This window comes from Arachis ipaensis, chromosome B3, assembly GCF_059453495.1.
Source record: "Arachis ipaensis isolate K30076 ecotype BB chromosome B3, ASM5945349v1, whole genome shotgun sequence".
NCBI lineage: Eukaryota > Viridiplantae > Streptophyta > Magnoliopsida > Fabales > Fabaceae > Arachis > Arachis ipaensis.
The window spans coordinates 78,744,514-78,766,966 of record NC_142438.1 but is presented as its reverse complement, the minus strand read 5'-3'; the positions used below and the strand labels follow the sequence as shown (position 1 = coordinate 78,766,966).

At 31.6% G+C, this 22,453-nt stretch overlaps 2 protein-coding genes and 1 pseudogene across 9 annotated transcripts; 1 reads left to right on the top strand and 2 right to left on the bottom strand.

Annotated features, from left to right (window-relative positions):
* Positions 1–2,273: 2,273 nt before the first annotated feature.
* Positions 2,274–3,053, bottom strand: LOC148571241 (secreted RxLR effector protein 161 pseudogene; annotated as a pseudogene).
* A 5,977-nt stretch (positions 3,054–9,030) lies between these two features.
* Positions 9,031–12,709, top strand: LOC148571240 (putative polygalacturonase). Of its 7 annotated transcripts, none has more exons than XM_088508668.1 (8): positions 9,499–9,744; positions 10,248–10,337; positions 10,447–10,562; positions 10,696–10,816; positions 10,895–11,069; positions 11,223–11,293; positions 11,531–12,205; positions 12,312–12,709. In XM_088508668.1, exons 2-8 carry the CDS (start codon positions 10,292–10,294, stop codon positions 12,341–12,343), a joined length of 1,236 nt encoding a protein of 411 aa, XP_088364794.1. In that variant the 5' UTR covers positions 9,499–9,744; positions 10,248–10,291; the 3' UTR covers positions 12,344–12,709. The 7 variants fall into 7 exon arrangements, with proteins under 7 accessions (XP_088364792.1, XP_088364791.1, XP_088364790.1 ...); XM_088508669.1 differs by having other exon boundaries at positions 9,599–9,744; positions 12,315–12,709; XM_088508667.1 differs by having other exon boundaries at positions 9,603–9,744; positions 11,531–12,224; positions 12,312–12,494.
* Positions 12,710–18,449: 5,740 nt separating this feature from the next.
* On the bottom strand, positions 18,450–21,471 carry LOC148571239 (putative WRKY transcription factor 47). 2 transcript variants are annotated; one of them, XM_088508661.1, is made up of 5 exons: positions 21,236–21,471; positions 21,077–21,157; positions 20,848–20,994; positions 19,476–19,886; positions 18,450–19,397 (listed from the first exon to the last, which is right to left on the bottom strand). In XM_088508661.1, exons 1-5 carry the CDS (start codon positions 21,389–21,391, stop codon positions 18,630–18,632), a joined length of 1,563 nt encoding a protein of 520 aa, XP_088364787.1. In that variant the 5' UTR covers positions 21,392–21,471; the 3' UTR covers positions 18,450–18,629. The 2 variants fall into 2 exon arrangements, with proteins under 2 accessions (XP_088364787.1, XP_088364788.1); XM_088508662.1 differs by having other exon boundaries at positions 21,242–21,471.
* Positions 21,472–22,453: the final 982 nt, after the last annotated feature.

Genomic DNA, 22,453 nt, shown 5'->3' with positions numbered 1-22,453 from the left:
AATTTTTTTCTAAAATGTTAAATTATATATTTCTTAATGTGCCTTTTAGAAAAGCATAAACAAAACCCAAATGAAGACAGGAGGAGAAAGCAAGTATTAAAAATCCCCTTGTCAAAATTGAATGCGTTACGAAGTGCACTATACATGCCAACAAAAGAAGAAGCAACCCCTCGTAAACCAATCAAATTGAGATGCATATTGATAGCACTTAGCGGTGGCTTCTTTTTCTTTTTGTTCTCTAGGTGGGCAATGGCTTCCATATATTATTATATAAGACCATAACGTTAACACCTGCACAACAATTCAATATGTCAAATATTTTATGGAAAAAGTTGATAGGTCTCTATATGTCTGTACTCGACATGCTGATATTTCCTCAATATTTATGTCAATTATCAGTGTACCTAATTAAATTACGATATTTTTTTTTCTTTTCCTTTGTCCGATCATTGCGATATGGTCCTTCAAAACTAGCTCTTACCTCTTGTGCCATGTGACATCTTGAACAGAGGAACACAAATAATATGACTATATAAAGTGAAAAGGACAAATGTATCTTAATCTAATCACTCTCGCGTTGTTGTCTTTTCCCTTGTTGGTAATTGTTTGGAAACCTAATTCATTCTTCTCCTTCGATTTAACAATAATAATAAGATTTATAGAAGTTCTAATTATATTGAACCTTGTCTATCCAGTTGTGTCAATTTTTTGTGTGCAACTCCAATAATATGTTGGTCAATTGAGGATGACACAGCAACAACTCTTTTTGGTTAACATGTAAGCATCTTAATTGATGTAAAGTTGAGGAAATAGGGCTTAATAGAATTATAATACTTAACAATTTTGTCATTAGATAGAGGGCCTAGAAAGAGAATTAAGAAAGACAAAAAGATGGTAAAAAAATTTTACTTAATAGAGTTGATGATTCAGTGAACCTTAATAATTTGATTAAGATCTTCTAAAGTGAGAAAGTTGATAAAGAGAAGAGTTAATCACTTTTAAATTAAGATAGTGCGGCATATATTTAATGAAAATTACAAAATCAATGGTGATTAACTTCTCACTTTACTTGAACTAAAAAAAAAAACTTATCACTTTACTATTTTATCAACTTTCTCACTTTAAAACATCTAAATTCTTAATGATTAATCTTAAGGATAATTGACTTTATCGTCTAATCTCAGGATATGAATGTTGCAAATCCATTTAATGTGTGTTGGGACAGTGTCGGGGGTGACTTGATTCTATCATTAATTAGAGTGACAAAACATGAATTGCCCACCTGAATTTGAATGATAACTACTCTACTAACTATGCCAATTACCAAACCAGAAAGCACTAATCAAATGATGCAACATAAGCATGTTGGATGTATTTTTCCGTGCATAATGAAAGTATAAACAACTGCTAACTTTTGTTGGGGAGAGAAGTGCTTTATGGAAGGATAGCACAGGATACAACAAACATAATTAATGTCATTGCGCTTATAGGATTAAAAGGTTTTTGAGAACTAACATAACCTCCGAAATCCTCATTTTTTGAATCATAAAACTTGTAAATGGTGTAAACTTATTTTAGCGGAAGCATTAATTAGGATCTTAAAAGTTGTGATTTTTATACCTGGATTGGTTGCCATAACAAGTCCTGATTACGGTAGAGTTGAACTTTAAGACTGATTTTGCAGAGTGTTGGTTACAGTAGAGTTGATCTTCAACATTGGTTTCTCTCCCTTTCCTTTCCTTCAAACGTTCATCAGGATGACAGTTTCACGGTATTTTCAGTGAGTGGAAACTGTAAAACGTCGTGTGTCTTGAGGCAGAGAGAGGACCACCTTTTATGTATTATTATCTTTAAATTTAATGCGTCCATCAAATATTAGAATTAACGGATGAGATTAAATCATTAATAGTTTATAAATAATTATAATTAGGCCACAATAGAAGTTTAAATTATCATAAACTTCCAACATTCTCCCACTTGGCCTAAGTGTAATCATATTCTCACACATTACATAATTGCTTTAATATGGTAAAATACTTTGTGTGAGTTATGACAGTCATGCATTTAATATGAAACACATTTCTTTCCATATACTACAACCACTAGCATCTTACTACACAAGCTACATAAATAACACAATTTTATATCGGTCCCATAAAGTTTCTAGATCATTATGTTATAACTCATACAATAATATTACTTTAACTAGAAACAACAAACTATCAATGTTCAGAAAACACATAAATAAACATAGTGAGCTCAGAGTGTTAGCATCATTCAGAAGAACCAAGACCCATTCTATGTACATGTTCCTTAAATGTCTTTGGTTGCAATCCTTTAGTCAATGGATCAGTAATCATAAGTTCTGTTCTAACATGTTCTATGGACACTCTTTGTTTCCGAACTTCCTCCTTAACGCCAAAGTTCTTTATTTCCATATGCTTGGCATCTTTAGAATATCTATCATTTTTTGAGAAAAATACTGCTGCAGAATTATCACAATAAATTTTCAATGGCCTAGCAATTGAGTCAACAATGTCAAGTCCTGAAATGAAATTTTACAGCCATAAAGCTTGATTTGTAGCTTCAAAACATGCTACAAATTCTGCCTCCATAGTAGATGTTGCCACAACGCTTTGCTTGGAGCTTTTCTATGATATGGCAGCTTCTCCAAATAAGAATAAGTAGCCAAATGTAGACTTTCTTGTGTCAGCACATCCACCAAAATCTGAATCTGAATAACCAATTACTTCTAATTGGCTAGACCTTTTGTACATGAGCATATAATCCTTTGTACCTTGAAGATATCTTAAAATCTTCTTTGCAGCTTTTCAATGATCCATTCTAGGATTATTTTGATACCTTCCAAGCATTCCTACTGCAAAGCTAATGTCTGGTCTTGTGCAAGTTTGCACATACATAAGACTTCCCACTACAGAACTATATGGAATTCCTTCCATTTGCTTCCGTTCTATGTCATTTTTTAGGCATTGCATAAGACTAAATTTGTCCCCTTTTTGAATTGGTGCAATTCCTGCGGAACACTTTTCCATGTTGAACATCTCTAGAACTTTATTTATATAGGCCTTCTGAGACAATCCTAACAGTCCTTGTGATTTATCACGAAAAATTTCAATTCCTATCACATAGGATGCCTCTCCCATATCTTTCATTTCAAAGTTTCTAGAAAGGTATTCTTTAGTCTCACGCAACATTCCCAAATTATTTGTTGCAAGCAAAATATCATCAACATATAAGACTAGAAAAATAAACTTACTCCCACTGACCTTTTGGTATATGCATACATCAACAACATTTTCTTCAAAACCGAAAGAAAGAATGGTATTATTAAACTTAATATACCATTGTTGTGAGGCTTGTTTTAGTCCATATATTGATTTCTTAAATTTACACACCATACGACCTTTTCCTTCAGTTGGAAAACCTTCAGGTTGATCCATATAAATTTCTTCATCAAGATTACCATTCAAAAAGGCAGTTTTTACATCCATTTGATGTAACCCTAAATCATAATGAGCCACAAGTGCCATAATGATATGCAATGAATCTTTCTTAGAAACAGGTGAAAATGTTTCTTTATAATCAACACCATTCTTTTGAGTAAATCCCTTAGCAACAAGTCTAACTTTATATCGTTCAACATTGTCTTTTGAGTCTCGCTTAACTTTAAAGACCCATTTACAACCAATACATTTAGCACCTTCTGGCAATGCAACAATATCCCAAACTTTGTTATCTTCCATGGATTTTAACTCTTCTTTCATGGCATCAATCCATTTTTCTGAATCATCACTATTTATGGCTTGTGTAAATGAAACTGGATCTTTAGATATTTCAATATCTTCTTCTTGTAAATAAGTTTCATAATAGCTTGGAATAGCTGACTTTCTTTCCCTTTGAGATCTCCTCAATGGTATTTCTTGAGACTCATTTCTTTCTGATATTTGTGAGTTAGTTTCTTCATTGGGAGCATTATCATTTAAATCTTGTTCATCACTATTAATGTGTTCAACAATAGTTGGAACAACTCTTTGAGTAGGTGTGGATAAAGGAACACTAATATGTATAGGAACATTAACTTTAATTTCTTTTATTTCTACATTTTGATGATTTTCACTCCCACTAACTTCACCATTTTCAAAGAATTTTGCATTACCAGTTTCTACAATTCTTGGACTATGGTTTGGACAATAAAAAATATACCCTTTAGACTTCTCCGGATAGCCAATAAAATAGCCACTCACTGTTCGAGAATCTAATTTCTTTTCTTGTGGATTAAATATTCTTGCTTCTGCTGGACAACCCCAAACATGTAAATGTCGTAAACTAGGTTTCCTATTAGTCCATAACTCAAAAGGAGTCTTTGGAACAGCTTTACTAGGAATTCTATTTAGCAAATACATGGCAGTTTTTAATGCATACATCCACAAGAATTTGGGTAAAGAAGAATTGCTCATCATACTTCTAACCATATCCATTAATGTTCGATTACGCCTTTCTGCCACACCATTTTGTTGAGGTGTGTATGGCATTGTGTATTGTGCACATATGCCATGTCTTTCTAGAAGTTTTGCAAATGGACCAGGACATTGTCCTGTTTCATTATGTTTTCCATAATATTCACCACATCTATCTGACCTAACAACTTTTACCTTTTTGTCTAATTGCCTTTCAACTTCTTTAATATAAATCTTAATAGCATCAACTGCTTGAGACTTTTCTTTAAGCAAATAGACATATTCATAACGTGAAAAGTCATCAATAAAAGTGATGAAATATTTTTCTCCACCAATAGATGGAGCATCAAAAGGTTCGCATACATCAGTGTGTATAATTTCAAGAAGCTAACTACTTCTTGTGGCACCTTTCTTGTTTTGTTTGGTTTGTTTTTCCTTAATACAATCCACACATAAACCAAGATCAGTAAAATTTAAATTTTGTAAAATCTCATTCTTTACTAATCTTTCTATTCTTTCCTTGGATATGTGACCCAAGCGTTTATGCCACAAGAATGCAGAACTTTCTTTAGGCGTATTTGGCCTAACTACGTCATTCTGGTACTCAATAAGCAAGGATTCAGAAAATTGATCAAGAAGTTTTAATCTATATAAGCCATCAATTAGAACACCATAACCAACAATATTAGAATTTTTAAATAAATTAAAACAACTATGTCCACCATTAAAAAAAATCACAATTGTCCAACTTTGAAACAGAAATTAAATTCCTAGACATTGAAGGTACATAAAGAGTCTTAGGTAAATCTAAATGAAAGCTTATATCCAACACCAAACGATAAGTTCCTATTCCTTCAATTGGCGCTTTCACACGGTTTTCCATGTAGAGGAACATCTTACTTTGGCTTGTGGTTTGGATCGTAAGGAATCCCTACATTATATTAGATACATGAGTTGTAGCACCAGAATCAAGCCACCAAGAATTATGAGGAATATCAATTAAATTTGATTCATAAGTACATACATATGTTTCAAATATACCTTTCTTTTCGAACCATGCCTTACGTTTAAGACAATCTTTTTGGAAATGTCCTTCCTTCTTACAGAAATGATACTGTTTTGCATTGGCATGTCCTTTCTTCTTAAAATTCTTGGGCTTTGTCTTTAATTTCTTTTCTGATTTGCCAGCTCCTTGAACCAAGTTGACAGAATGACCACCACAATTCTTAAGTCTATTTTCTTCCTGTATGAGCTTTCCAATCAATTCATTAGCGTCCCATTTTTCCTTCATGATATTATAATTAATTTGAAAAGCTCCATACTCAGAAGGTAATGAGTTCAGAATGAATTGCATCATAAAGGAGTCATCAACTGTCATACCCAGTGTCTTTAATTTTGCAGCAATATTAGTCATCTCAATAGTATGCTCTTGCATGCTCTTAGACCCATCAAACTTCATGGCCGTGAGCTGTGACATTAATGTACTAGCGAGTGACTTATCAGCAGAACAGAAGCGGTCTTCCACAAACGCAAGATATTCTTTAGCACTTTCTGTTTGTGGAAGGGTAGTCTTAATATTGCTTGCAGTAGTCATTCGCATAAACATAAGGCTTAATCTGTTAGAACGTTCCCATGTCTTAAGTGCATATTTTTCATCCTCATCATTATCATCAGTGATTCCAAAAGTGACAAGTCAAGATCCAAAAGACCTAAATGGAACTTCACTTGTTCACTCCATTCAGAGAAGTTTAAGCCATTAAACATGGTAACAGATGAAGCTTGCGAATGAATTGAAATACCTGTCATTTAATCATACAATGCTCAGATTAATTTTAATTTTATTATCTACTCAGATTACAGAACATAACAAGCATATTACAGTTCACCTTTAGGTAAAATTCTATAATACACTAACATATTAATATACAAATAAATGTCATATTTATCATACTTGAAGATTAAAATTCTCTGCCAAATACATATACCATCTTTGGAGAATACATATATCTGACCTAAGAATAATAAATTTTCTCGTTCAAGTCTATTAATAATAGAAGAGATTTCCTTTAGGTAAATCTAATTAAAATTAATTAACACATTATTAAATATACTGGCATTTTACGTTATAACTTGGTCACTTTGGTGTACACAAGCAGTAAATATTCTAAATAAATTTAATACTATAAATAAAATATTTATAGACTTTTCATAAAATTAGAGTACATTACGTACTTAAAATAATTTCATAATTGTCATCCATACTAAACTTAAACTCAAGATTAAATTCATACATGAGTATAATTTATGATCAAATTAAAATATTCAAAAGAAAACATATAGAACATATACAACCACAAATATACAGTTTTGATGGCATGAAATTTGAAACCCACTTAATTAAAATCCAATTATAAATAATTAATCAGAAACATTAAACACCGTGGATATCATAATTAGATCATAGAAAATCACATACTTTCAAAACACATGCTCTAATACCACATGTAAACATTAAATTTCTTATTTTATTATCTTATCTTTATCTTATCTTTAATTGTTCTTATCTTATCTTTATTTGCTTTTATCTTTCATAGGACAATACTCTATATATATTTAATTTTACCCTCATAGTTTACAAACACTTCAGTACAATTCAATCAATCAACAATCAATAAAATTTCTTCATCTTTTATTTTCTTATTCTTTCACAATTTTATCATGGTATCAGAGCCTTGGTATCCTCCTTAAAGAGGATACATAAGCTATCATCTTTCGGTGAGAAATCACCCTACATCTTTTTTTTCAACCTCCTCTCACAATGAATAATCAATCTTCCAATTCAGTTTAGCGGAAGCATTAATTAGGATCTTAAAAGTTGTGATTTTCATACCTGGATTGGTTGCCATATCCTGATTACGCTAGAGTTGAACTTTAAGACTGATTTTGCAGAGTATTGGTTACAGTAGAGTTGATCTTCAACACTGGTTTCTCTCCCTTTCCTTTTCTTCAGGATAGCAGTTTCACGGTATTTTCAGTGAGTGAAAACTGTAAAACGTCGTGTGTCTTGAGGTAGAGAGAGAACCACCTTTTATGTATTATTATCTTTAAATCTAATGCGTCCATCAAACATTAGAATTAACGGATGAGATTAAATCATTAATAGTTTATAAATAATTACAATTAGGCCACAATAGAAATTTAAATTATAATAAACTTCAAACAAATGGGACTTAACTTCTATCATCTTTCTCTCCCTTCCTAAACTAAATTCATAAAAACACCCAATACATAAGAGAATGAAACTAATTTTGCTTCTTTGTCACTATATAAAGTATTGTATATGGTCAATTAATTGCAAAATCATTTCTCATTAATATATATGTTTTGTTATAACCTTTTAAGGTAATCTAATAAGAATCAAAACCTTTTATGTTATACCTACGAATGTATTAAAATCAAACTTTATATAACTAAGTTAAAAAATGGCCTCTCTTGAATGCACTTGACTAATTTATTTTGTAAAAGAAGTAAATTATCATAATATTTGAAGAAGTAATGCATCATGATCAATGACACTTTGGTGTTGACAAGTTGGTTTACCTTTTCACTTATGATACATACATATGTGTTTGTCAAATTCATTCATCGTCATATCGCTAATTTTTTTTTATATTGTAATAAAATGAGCCTCGTCATGTTATATGTGAAATTCCTTAATATATTTATAGGTTTTAGTTACCGTTTGGTTTTGGGGCATAGGATACCTGACTTTGGGAACCTTAGCTTTTTCACATGATTGAGGTTTAGATTTATGACCAAACTTTGTGTCTCTCCCTTGAGAAAATGATATTAAGTATTTCACTGCAAAAATGATTTGATTTTTGTGTTACTTGTTTCCCAGCGCGAAGCTCAAAGCTGTAACAAATAAAAAACGAGCTAAGACCGCTATCATGGACGGTTCACATTGAATTTGTTTATTTATTTATTTATTAATCTTAGGATTGAAAACGATGAAACTCATTTTCATTTCTTTTACTGGTTGCTCAATAAACGACACAGTTCATTCCGGTCCAATCAACCTCCATGCTCGAATTTTATATTAAACATGAATAAAAGTTAGCATGTAAAATTTATAGTTAAAAATTATTAGATGATATAAAAATATTTTTTTTTATAAGATGTCTAGACAATTCTCTTTTTTTTTTTTTGTAAATTTAAAATAATTTATTTGACTAAAATATTCTTCAATAAATATTATAATGTAATTATATATAAATTAATAATAATTATTTGGTTGATTTAGTTAAAAAAGATATACTAAAATCAAAGAAAGATGAAGAAGAGGGACACTTAGCCATAACTCCGAAGGACACAAACACAAACCTGTTTTGCTTTTTATGGTTAAAAATTTGTCTGTCCCAATCTTCCTTTAATTTATTTTTATCCCTCTCAAATTTGACCATCATCCATTCTTCTTCTTCTTCTTCAAAATTACTGTCCCCCACACCACATGGCTCTAACATATATTAATCAAATCTAGACAAATAACAATAAAGAGAAAAGAAAGTAGTCATAGGTTTTAGCAGCTTTTGAAGTGTTTAATTACTATGTTGACTAAGAAAAAGAGGGAGCAAATGATTAGCAGAATGAAGTGATTTAAAGGATCTGACGGAGCTTACAAGTTAGTCTCTTAGAGAGAAGAGATAAACAGTAAAATAAAACAACAACACTGTTGTGTTGTGAATTGTGATGCATGCAAAGGTCAATTATTGTTGTGTGAAAACAACTTATTACTTTGTCTGTGTCCCAAGCCAAGAAACACAAGATTCATTCATCACCGGTTACACTTGCAATTCAAGGGAGAGAGTAGTGTTCACTGTACTTGAGTTGAGTGCTAGTTTTTTGCATAGTTTGAAGAAGAGAAGACAGAAGAAGGAGGGTCCTACTGCTTATTGTTTTGGCGGGCAGTAACAGTTTCTGTCAATGATTTATACTTGTGTGGTTCTTATTATCACTGCTTACCCTCTCTTGCTCTTTCTCTCTCTCTCTTTCTCAATGACCCACCCAATCAATTTCACACCTTGCTAATTCAATAAACCAAACCTTCCTCTCATCTTCCTCTCTCTCTCTCTCTCTCTCTCTCTCTCTCTCTCTCTCTCTCTCTCTCTTCTGGGTCTCTTTCATCAATAGTAGCAGCATTTTGGAATTTGGAGGTGCCCTTCAAAAGGGAAAGGTGGATCTCAGTCATATGAGGAGAACTTCTACAGTGAGTACTTGCTTTATACTCTTTTAATTCACTCTCATGCTTTGTAGTTACTAGTGGATGATGGCCTAATTGAGATCTAGAAGCCACAGATCAAGAATTAAACTGCAGATGGATCAGCTATTCTTTATCTTTAGTGCATTTTTTAGTTGATTGTTATCCCTCGTTTTCAAACAAGTTGCACTTTGTTACTGACTGCTAAACTGGGTGGTGTTCTTTCTGTGAAAAATTTGAGATTTTTTATGCACTGTGATGAAATGTAGTTGATCTGAGTAGTTCTACAGCTTCTCAATTTGAAATTCTTGAGTTAATCGAATACCCCTGTCTAGATCCTGCTTGAACTTCATAGTGTTTAATAATCATTGCCCTGTTAGCTACTGTTGTTTGAAGAAGCATGTGAAATATTGTAGTCATCATGGCTTGATAAGGCTCCAAAATGGGGAAGGTTCTCACTTTTAGGTGCAGCTTCATAGTAGTTACTGATGGCTAAACATTTTCTCTTGCAGCTTGTGGGTGTGCTTCTGGTACTTACATTAATCAGCTGTGGCCCATGGAGAGTGTGGAGCAGCTCACTTTGCAAGCAGACAAATTTGGAGGTTAGACCTCACAGCGTTAGTATTACAGAATTTGGCGCGGTTGGAGATGGGGTCACTCTCAACACAAAAGCATTTCAGAATGCAATATTTTACCTTAATTCATTTGCAGACAAAGGCGGAGCGAAGCTCTTTGTCCCGGCTGGCCGCTGGTTGACCGGTAGTTTTGATCTCATCAGCCATCTAACTCTCTGGTTGGACAAAGATGCTGTAATTCTTGGATCCACAGTAAGACATTGTTTCTTAATTTGGTTAGATGCTGGAGTAGGATAATCCAAATTCTATTGTCTTAATCGGTAGCTGGTAGAGTGATAGGTGATTTCTAAGATATCTTAATGGCATGCCCTGCTACTTATTACAGAACCCCGATGATTGGCCAGTTGTTGATCCTCTACCGTCATATGGGCGAGGAAGGGAGTTGCCGGGTGGAAGGCACAAGAGCCTCATTTATGGACAAGATTTGACTGATGTTGTTATAACAGGTTGATAATATTCATCAAATGATTGTCTTCTATGTACATGTTAGCTAGTTTATTGATTCTGTAAGTGTTCCAATGAAGGTAACAATGGAACAATTGATGGTCAAGGGAGTATATGGTGGAGCCTGTTTAGGAACAAAACCTTGGATTATACGCGTCCCCATTTGGTAGAATTGATGAACTCGGCGGGGGTTCTCATCTCGAATTTAACCTTCTTAGATTCTCCATTTTGGAATATCCACCCTGTATATTGCAGGTTTGTCTTCTATGGAAGGACTGAGTTTATGTTATTTATTTCTTATTTTCTTCTGCACTTCAAGTACTTCTTCCATTACCATTCAAAAGCTGTGCAATAGTGGGGCTTTGATGCTTAGGGGGGAGATTTGAGACTGTTTTTCTGGATGAACAGCCAAGTTACAGTTAAGAAAGTCAAGATCCTTGCTCCTCTTGATTCTCCAAACACAGATGGGATTGATCCAGGTGAATTAAGATTCTCACATATTCTAATAATATCCATCCTGTTAGAGAATAAAAAATGCTACGTACACACGAAAAATCAGTCACTGAATCAGCCACCATGTATTTTGTATTTAAACATATATTATATACGAGTGACTGATTTGGTAGCCGATTTTTCTGTGTACACATAGCATAGTTGTGATAGAATTTATGTCCTTGTAATTAAGATTCTCACATACAACTCTAAAATGTGGACAGATTCTTCAGACAATGTATGCATTGAAGACTGTTATATAAGCACGGGTGATGATCTGATTGCCATCAAAAGTGGCTGGGACGAGTATGGCATAGCATTCGGCCGTCCCAGCACAAACATTATCATCAACAGGCTCACCGGGAGGACGGCAACGAGTGCAGGGATTGCCATTGGAAGTGAGATGTCTGGTGGTGTATCAGAAGTCCATGCCCAAGACATTCGCTTCTTCGATTCATACAGCGCCATCAGAATAAAGACTTCTCCAGGGAGAGGTGGTTATGTTAGAAATGTCTTTGTCTCTAACATGACTTTAGAAAATGTTGACATTGCTATCAGGTTCACTGGTACATATGGGGATCATCCTGATGATAAATTTGATCCAAATGCATTACCATTGATAGAAAAGATTACAATCAAGGATGTGATTGGCCAAAACATCAAGCGCGCCGGCCTTCTAGAAGGCATAGAAGGAGACAACTTTGTAAACATCTGTCTATCAAACATCATCCTTAATGTGAGCTCAAGCTATTCATGGAACTGCTCTAATGTCCAAGGATATTCCGATTTCGTTTCGCCGGAAGCTTGCAAGCCTCTCAAGGAGAGAATATTCCCAGAGCATTGTTCAGACTGTTACAATTTATCCAATCACCTGCAAAGTTCAAATAATCAAACAAGAGGTGCTTGGTTACTATCTTGGTAAATTGTGGAGTTTATAGCATTATATGCTACCCGAAAAAAAAAAGGTCACTTTATAGCTGAAATTTGATTGGTGCATTTTTTCAGCAGGACAAATTTCAGGTGACATACAATGTTGAGTTGGGAGTTGCTGATCTTGTGGTTGTGCATCTGCGGAAAGATACTGAGAGAGATGATTGTTTCTTGTAACTTGTGTGCAGTAAACAATAATTTGAGTGATTTATCATAAAATAGGAAGTTGAATTGAATGATTTCATGTCTTTTCTTTTTTCTAGATACATATGGCTTTTTTTTGGGGGGGGGGGGGGGGGGGGGGGAGAGAGAGAGAAAAAGATAAGAAATTTTGTGTTGCCATTTATTTTTTGAAGGAAAAGAATGTGTTTGGTTGTTGATAGATAAGAGAATGAGATGCTGTTAGTTAGTTTGTAACCACTCTAAATTCCTTTTCTGTTGCAACTTTATTTGATGTTGGAGAATTTGCACAAGTCCTAGGTAGTTGCTGACTTGCTTCCCTTTTACTGCATCCTTAGATTTGAATAAGGAATCCAATAAACAAGCTTCCTAGAAAAGTGGAATCTAATCAATTTCATACCTCTTCTTTACAATGAAAAAAAAATTAAAGCACATTAGTCATCATCACCATCAGATAACTTACTATTTGTCAGTTTCTTTTCAGTTTTTTATTTTTATTTTTTGGGTTGATGGATATTTAAGTCTTAATGATCTCTGCTTATGTACACTTTTATTAATTGAAAAAAAGATAAATCAAATAGTAATACTAAATAATATGTATTTTATATCATAAAATAAATGTGTACTAAGAAAATATATATAAAAATAGTACAAATATCATTTTTAAAAAAAATATAATAAAAATGTTTAGTGAGCCATATATTTAGAAATTAGAAGTAAATTGACTGGAACAATACTAGGCAGGTGTAAATCATAAAGAAATCCAAGTGTCACAAAAGATGAACATCCCAAGTACACTTGGAACTGGTGAATCAATATAATTATAGGGATGAATGAACAATGAAGGAATCAAGAAATATAGTAGTATCAATTAAGGTTAGAATCCCAATTTTCAAGATACTTTAGCTATGTAGTATGTACTATCTATCTAGGAGAGAATTCAGTTGCATCTTTGTTGATGATTGCACACACGCCCACCCTTAAAAGATATGTTTCAAGTTCATATTGCAATTAACATTCCAGTGATTGCAATAGTGTTTAAAAGTGTTTACTTAATTTATTAAAAAAAATTAAAAATTAATGTTTAATTTTAAAAATATAAAAATAAATAATTAATAAATATTTAAAATTTATTATAAAAATTAAGTTAAATAAAAATTAAACACCAAATTATAAGTATCATAAAATTTACTTTAGGTGAGTTGCTGAAAAACATTGTACCGACAATTTTCACAGTGGAGACACTTCGCGCCATGCAGCGCCAACAAACACCGTAGTCCCATTGGGCTTAGTTTTGGGCCTCAGAACCCCGCCATCTGAGTTTCAGCTTTAATTAAACTTGGAATTTGGGCCTCTGACCAAAAACAATAAACCTCGAATTTAGGCCGAAAACATAGATTCCCCAGACCACTCTAGTTTTTGTACTTTCTTTGGGATAGGCCCTGTTGGAATAAAAACCAAAAAATTAGGTAGTGTATCCCCAAAAGAATAAAACACTTCGAGCAACATTAAATGTTATAGGTACCAGGACCAAAAACAAATGTTATACGTACCATTTTATCTACATTATATTTGTATAATTTTTAATTTATACTAAAATGATCGGAAAAAAATAGAAAAAATATCTTTCATACTACAAAAATGCGTAAAAAACTATAAAAAAAAAAAAATGATGCCAACACTACTGTTGCTAAAATATTAGGTGTGGCGGCCAAAATTCAAGTACGTAGTTATTTCATTTCTTATCGCCTGCGAAGAATGAATTGAAACTTTCAGCAACATTTTTTCCTTTGGTTGACGATGATGAAAAACTATATTTCACCAACTTTTTGAATGTTTCACTAAACTTTAAGCATATCATTATATAAAGTTCACACATTTACTTACTAGTTATCTCAAAAATAAATATGATTTTTTAAAATAAATCTGATATATTTTAAAAGTACTATAAACGATGACATTTAATTTTTACATTTTCAACATAGAATATATCAAAAGAAATTATTATATCATTAAATTATATGGTTAACACTAAGAGATAAGATAACTAAATTCTTTAAATAATTATTACATTTACATGTACGTATCTTAAATAACTGTTCCTATATATGTTACCGTAATATTACATGATATTATAATTTTTTTTTTTGCTGCTAATTAGTTAGTAATATTTTAAAAAATATAATATTAGAATACTGAACTAAAAATATTAAGATGTATTTTATTTGTATTTTTAATTTCTCTTTTTTATTTTTAGTATTTTTATTTTTTAAATTTTACAAAAAAAGTAAAAATAATAAAATTTTAGTTTGTTATTTTTTTATTTATAAAATTCTAAAAATAAAAAATATTAAAAATAAAAAACAAAAACACAAACTAAATAAGACTGTTGGCTAAAAATACTAGTGATTATACATTAAAATTACTGGTATATGTTAATTGAAAAATAAAAATATTATTTGTAAATTAAAATTATTTATTAAAATTAGTTATTAATTTATTTATATATAAATATATATATGATTTAATTTATTTTTAATATATATTTATATTGGTTAAAACTCAGGTGCAGTCGACTTCACGTGAAATTGATAGTTGAGAGCCGTTAGATGAAAATTTAGTCAAATCAGTCAAATCATCTAACAATTTTCAACTATCAACTTCACGTGAAATCGACTGCACCTGAGTTTCTACCATTTATATTTTAATATATATTTTATATTAACGGTCATAACTGGTTTTAGTATACAATTAATATAAGGGTCGCACTACAGTACAGATCAATATTTACAGATATTCTATTTTTTTATTTTATTTCGTTACACATGTATTGGATATTCTTTGGTTGGCTTAATTATTCTTCATTAGCTCTGAGTGAGCATCTATTTAGTCTGGCTTGGATATAGCAAGTGTCCCTTGGACTCGGATCACGAATTTTGGATTTTATTAAGAAAGTGAGAAAAAAAAAAGTTGGGTTAACTTAAAAGCAGAAAACAATAATCATATAAAACAAGTCTATTGAACTAGGAAAAAAAAAAGATAAAAAAAGCATGTTGAGAATAATTGATTTTCTTTTTCATTTTTTAGAATATATTTAATTGTAAATACAATTTGAAATTGTAAAATCTTTTTTTCTCTTATATAAGATTTAAATAAAAATAGAAAATAATTAGTTGAAAAATTAATACAAGAAACAGGCAATATGAAAATGCCACATCAAACATATTTCAAAACAACAATGTTATTTGTACACTAAAATCAGCTACTAATATATTTGTGCATAAATATATGTGTAGTTTAATTTATTTTTAATGTGTATTTTGTATTTCAACATATATTTTATATTGATACCTGATTTTGGTAGTTAATTTTGGTATACACGTAGTATAACTCATTTTAAAATTTTAAATTTTAAAAAGATTAAAATACTTTCATAATTAATTTTTAAAAGAACAAAACAATTTTTGAAGATTGATTTTAAAAAACTAAAATACCATTTAGTTTATTCTTAAAGAATTAAGATATCCTTTTAAGCATTAATTTAAAAATACTAAATTATTCTTATATAATTAACTGAAGTTGATTGATTGTATTAGCAACTATGAATTTAAATTTAATATTTAAAATTCTAAAATAACTTTTATTTAATTCTAAAAGAATTAAAATAATATTTTAAGATTAATCCTACAAACATTAAAATTAACCCTTTAAAATTAAGATTATTTAATTATATTAAAAATTATAAAATTCAACTTTTAAGAATACTAAAATAAAGATGAGACTAAAATGTCATTTAGCATGAATTTAAATAATTTTATTTTAATACTGTAAAATAATTTTATACATGCATATCCAATTATATAGGAATATGTTAGAAAAATAACTACGTTTTACATTAATAGTATGAATAATCATTAAAAAAAAGAATGTAATTGAACGACTATATAAAATATTTTACATTGTTAGTGTATCAAAATTAAATTTTAATTTAAAAAGACAAAAATATCATGATTTTTTATTGAATTATAAATTAGAAATTTAAATTGAAGTTTTAAAACACTAAAATATTATGTCGATTATTTTAGTCAAAAGAATCATAAATTGAAATATTTTTAAAATAACTACAAAAAGTCTCTTATGAAATTAGAAGGGATTTTACAAAGTAAAGAATAAAATATTAGAACTAAAATGATAAATATTTAATTAGAGTATTTTTTGAACAACACACTTTTATGATTCTTTTGAATTCTTTTGATTAGTAAACACATTTTTTAGAAATTCTTACATTTTATTATGTCTTGAAGTTAACTTTCGAATTTTTTATGTGTAGTTCATAGATAAAATTATTGAATTTTTATATCCGGTCTATTAGTGATTAAGCTTAGTTTGAGAAGACTTGATGCAATAATAATATCTAATATTCTTAAATCTTTTAGTGATTTGAATAATTATTTAGTTTGAGAATACTTAAAAAAAATATTTTATAACACTATTTTATAAAAAAATATTATTTACAATGCACTGTTAACTATAAGTTTCAACAAAAAAAATATTTATCACCTTTAATGTTGATTAATACTAAAGGAGCAATTCAACTATTAAAAAATATAAACATAATTGATCATTACAAAAATGAAACCAAATTATCCCCAAAAAAATTTTATTTTCATAATAAATATTTAATCAATAATTTTGTGCCAAATAAAATTAACATTCAAATACCACTTAAAAATTAAAACTGATTTGTTTTCATCTTTAGATATAGATTATAATTTTAATTAATTTTTTTATTATCAATATTTGCATAAAAACTCATACTTTTTTGTAATTTTTTTTTACGATAACATAAATTTAGTATTTATTAAATGTATGACAAAAATGTGCTATGCATATTTAAATAAGAAAATTAAAATTATTTAAGATGTTCAAATTAAAATTGAACATTTGAATTTATTTATCTTATGAAGATAAAAAACTAAATTTTGTGTGAAATCCTGATAAAACGTTTTTTTTTTTCCCTCAAAAATAATCTTCAAAACAATTATTTAAATTATATCAAAGCAAAAAATTTTAATATAACAAATAGCATGGCAATTGTGAACAAGCCAATGTTAAATTGTTAATATACACTTGATTTTTGCTACAAGAAATTTAATGTTTTTCATTGGCTCTCAAGTAGTATTTAATTTAACTACTATGATCCTATTCTTCCTACGGAAAAAAAACAAAAACAAAAATTGATTATTACTATGTGTGCAAGTCTATGAGCTAGCAATAATAATTAGCTCCTGTGAAACTTTAAGCCATTTAATACTTTGTGAAGCCACTTCTCATTGCACTAGAAAAGACACTACGTGTCGCTATGTTATTGATTAAAATAGAATATCTGTATATTCATATCTGTACCTTATAATTTCCCTTAATATAATTGTAAAATAATGTTCCAATAGAGAAAAGCAGTAGCAAATGCATGCCAGCATTTAGAATAACGGGGTAAAACAATGGTCAGATTCAAGATCCAATATATCGAATTTCTGCATGCAAACATTTGTAAATAATATAAATATATCTTTTTAGACAAACTGGTAGATGACACTACCAAGAATTCCTCGATAATGGATATCCTTTCGGGATCTTCAAATTTTGCATATCTCATCATTGAATGAACGAACGTTGAATTTTAAAAATCGGGGAATCAATATTGGTCCGAAGAAATTGTATGCTCTTATCTGGTTGAGTTTATTCACACTTCAAATAATAATAAGTCTAAGATAAATTAACCATGACATCGACTAAAACATCATAGTCAAGACTTGAACCCTTTATTTATTTTGTCAAAATATTAGTTGATGAATCCTTGCCAAATAAAGAGAGAGAGTCCAAAATCAATATTTTCTCTTTTTAGAAAATCTGGCTTCTTGATTCTTCATTTCTTCAGTGTAAAAGCCACATAACATGAGTTTCAACGATATAGCCAGCTATAGATATTGCTTATTATTCAGTTAATTAGGCATTGAGAGAGAGCAGTAACTTAACTCTTTAATCTGTTTGCGTAATAGAAAGAGTATAATAAGTAATATTCTCTTTAATTTCTGTACATATATACCTTGGTTTTAACTTTTAAGTTAACTAGGCAATATAATTATGATGAGAAAATTAAAGAAAATAAAATTGCAGGATAGCGGTGACACGTGTCGTGTTGAATGGAAGAAGCTAGTTGGTAGAGTATGTAGTACATGACTGAGGAAGTTGCGGTGATCCATTCGGTGAAACAGAAATAGCATTAGGGTGAATAACGGTACTTGCACTTCCACCATTGTTACTGCTTCCAATGATTGATGAGAGTGCCGCAGCCACGGCCGCAGTGAAGTTTGGATCCGAAGCAATGGCTGCACTCACTGTCTCCACCATAGACGGGGAATTATTGGAAGGCTGTGGTTGTTGTCGATGAACCAAAGGAGGCATCAGCTTCTGGTGGTGAGAGATTAAGAAAGGGTGCCCTGCTATAAGCTGATGTGGAGGAGTAACTGCATGCAATGGGAGAGGGAAGGTAACACCGGGAGGAGGGACCACACGGTGGAGTTGGAGTGCGTTGTGGTGGTTGTGTGTGAGGTCGAGAGTGATGGTGGGAAATGGCGCGGAAGCTGATAGCGTCGCCATTGATGTGTAGGGCATTGATGAAGAGAAGTATCCTGCTGAAGCTGCTAGGGTTTCTTTCGACGATGATGAGGTTGATCCTGATAGTAGCATGGCTGCTGCGGCTGAAGTCGTGTTTGCCATGGCGGTGGCTGCCGGCGGAAGAGGGTGGTTGTGGTTACCTTCATAGGTTGTTATTAGGACTGTACTGTCCTCTGCGCATCTTTGAACCTGCTTCCGAACTGGGCATCCAGCAGCCATGGTGCACCGATAGTAGGCTCGAGGACTGGGGTTACCTTTAGCCATTTTTTGTCCGTATTTCCTCCACTGGCATCCATCGCTAATCTGCGTTTCATTTGTGTTAGAGATATAACCATTTATACACGTCTGATTTAAAAGTTTAGAGTTGGATAATATAATTACCAGAGGAGCTTCTGATCTTGCGCGCACTGAAACCCTGGCTTTCCTGAAAGGAAGGTCAGAAGAAGGAAGCTTGGTTTCTTCTAAGTTGGGAGTCTTGCATGATCCCCAACTCTGAGAAGAAGATCGCTCAAGGACGTCTTCTTCTGTAGCAGATGCTGCTACTTGCTTTCCCAAATGAAGCTTAGTCAAACGATCTTCATCATCTTCATTATGATCATCATTCTCATCATGCTTCTTTGACATTACTTCCTCTGCATTATTACCATTATTGTTTGATGCTGATACCTCTCTTTCTCTCTTTTCATCACCAGACACCGAAGCATCGTTATTCTTCATCTCTACTTTCGCCCTTCCATCTCCCTCCACAGCTTTTTCTCCACTTATCATCCCATTGCTCTTGACACCAGTATTCTGTTCCCACAATCACATCTATGTGTTATTACTTGGAATTACTTAGCACTTCCCACATATAATAAACTGATATTTTAAGTAAAGGTGAGTGTAAGGTTTGATTTATTGTAATAATAAATATACCAATATTGAAATTCGTTTTATTTGTTGAACACATTACGTGTTATATAAACGATGAAGAACTTCATATATAGAAGAAAGAGATAATTGAGATCTCTTTTTGATATGTGAGGACCAAGTCAATGAGACGCGTACTTGTTATTGTGAATGATGATTGATTGTCTCTTATGAAAATAGATTGCCCCTCGCCCTCTCTTTTTCTTGTCTTATCCTTTGAAATTTATCAAACAAAAACTTAGCTTAAATTTATTAGTCCATGATGTATACATTTTTTTTAGTTCAAATATCGCATTTTAAATAATTAAAAGAGATAAGAGTGATGAGACCAATTAATTTTAATGCAATATATATCACTCAGTTCAGCTGGCTGGCCTGGTTATTAGTTATATATTCGTAAGCATGTGAAAACTGAAATCACGGTTATATATATACGTCTGTAGAAATAAAGAATACATATTTTATTTGTATATATACTGTATAAGAAATGTATACTGGATGGGTTTATATATAGTAGGAGGTGGTGTATTATTTATTGGTTATGTGATGATAAAAAATGAATACACCTAACTTGCAGGTACTGGATATTAATATATAGAGAATTGAAGGAGTGTAGAAAGAGTTTGAAAAATGGCCGTGAATGAAGAGGATCCGCACGCTTTCTAATTTAAGTGAGGCACGTTACCTTGTTCCTTCACTGACTAAGAGAGAGAGAGAGAAGAGAAATGAGTAAAAATTGGCACAAGCAAACAAATAATGCTTCCGTCATATAGGAGAAGAAGGAAGAATTTAATTAAAATTAATACTGATCTTGACGAAATTAAATGTTGAAAATATTGAAAACCTGATGATGAGTAAGCTTTTGTTTCTGCAAAGCCATGAAGAGCTGTGCCTGCAGTTGGCTATAGCTTTTGGCGATCTGATCCACCATACTTCTCAGCTTTCTATTCTCTTCTTGCAGTCTCCGTAATTCACCTTCCACCATTTTCCTCTGAAAAATATATTTCCAACACTCAAAAAATTATTGTATGATCACGGAACTCGTGAATTACGTGCGCTTATTATATACAAACCTCGGATTCAGTATTTTCGGCATTAGGTGATCCCTTTGAAGTTGAAATTCCAGTAGTTGCACACGTTAAGTTCAGCCCAGTCTGCATATATAGCATGAATAATTAGCTAACAAATAAAGATGATACAAAAATTAAAGTGATGGAACGTTAGTTAGTTACGTTTACAGGGTGATGAGGGAAGGATGAAGCGTTGTTGGTGGTGGTGCCATGACGATGATGATCGGCAGCAGTTGATGATGATGATGAGAAGAAATCCACTTCTTTGACGTCCCTAGAGGGTAAGAAAGTCAATTCACGGGGGTGTGGGTTATCCATTTCTTATACGAATAGAAATTAAAGAAAGAGAGAGAGAGAAAGAGGAAGACGACGACGAAGAAGAAGAAGTAAGAAAGTGGTGGGTTCAACTGGGGAAGTGGTTTTAAATGGGGGTAGCTCGCGCGTACACACACGCACTCCTTCGACCTTGAGCTATGGCCTATGGGCCCCACCTCCTCTTACCCAATAATATTAATATCAGTATAACATTATTTTCGATGAATAATTAATTATTAATATTTAAAAATATTAAATATAAATATAATATTAAATTATTAGACTAAAATGATTGATTAACATAAATTAAAATAACTAAACCTTAAATATTTTTCTAAGATGATAGTAGTAAAAAACAAAGTAAGTAATTTAAGTGAATGAAAAGTAAGATGAAGGATTTTAAAGAGGAAGAAATGGCAAGTGAGCAGCCGTTTTGGGCAGAAGTGACGTCAACCTTAGGCCACCAACGCTGCAACGAATTTATCCGGTTTTATGTTCACACTTGACAGTACTCTTGTTACCAAGTTGTAATGTAAAAATGGAAAGATTATTTGAATAAGGAAGGAAGGAGATTGTGCATTGTATGGGGATGGGAGAAGGAGGAAGTGCACGTGCACGTGGAGGGGAGTCCCCTGAGGTCAACGGAGTTGACGGCACGGCTCTGTGTATCGGACGGTAGTTAGAGACGGTGGGGCCCGCGTGATTTGGAATAACCTAATCCCAGTGACTTTCAAGGGCTATAACTATACTCCTCTACTATGCATGTATTGCTACGCTACCACGTACCAACCATCAAGGAAAAAAAAAAAAAAATATATATATATATATATATATATATATATATATATACCATTGCATTTATTTTCGTAAACCCGTCAACTAACTACACCACTCTCTTTCACTTAAATTCATTAGTACAATAAACATGCATGATACATGCATCATAGTTCATTATTGCTGATTTGTAGTTATCAATTAGTTATTATTAATATTTTTAATAGTATAAAATTATTTATTTTTTTTATTAATTAAATATTGGTTAAATTTAAATAAAAGTGTTAGTTC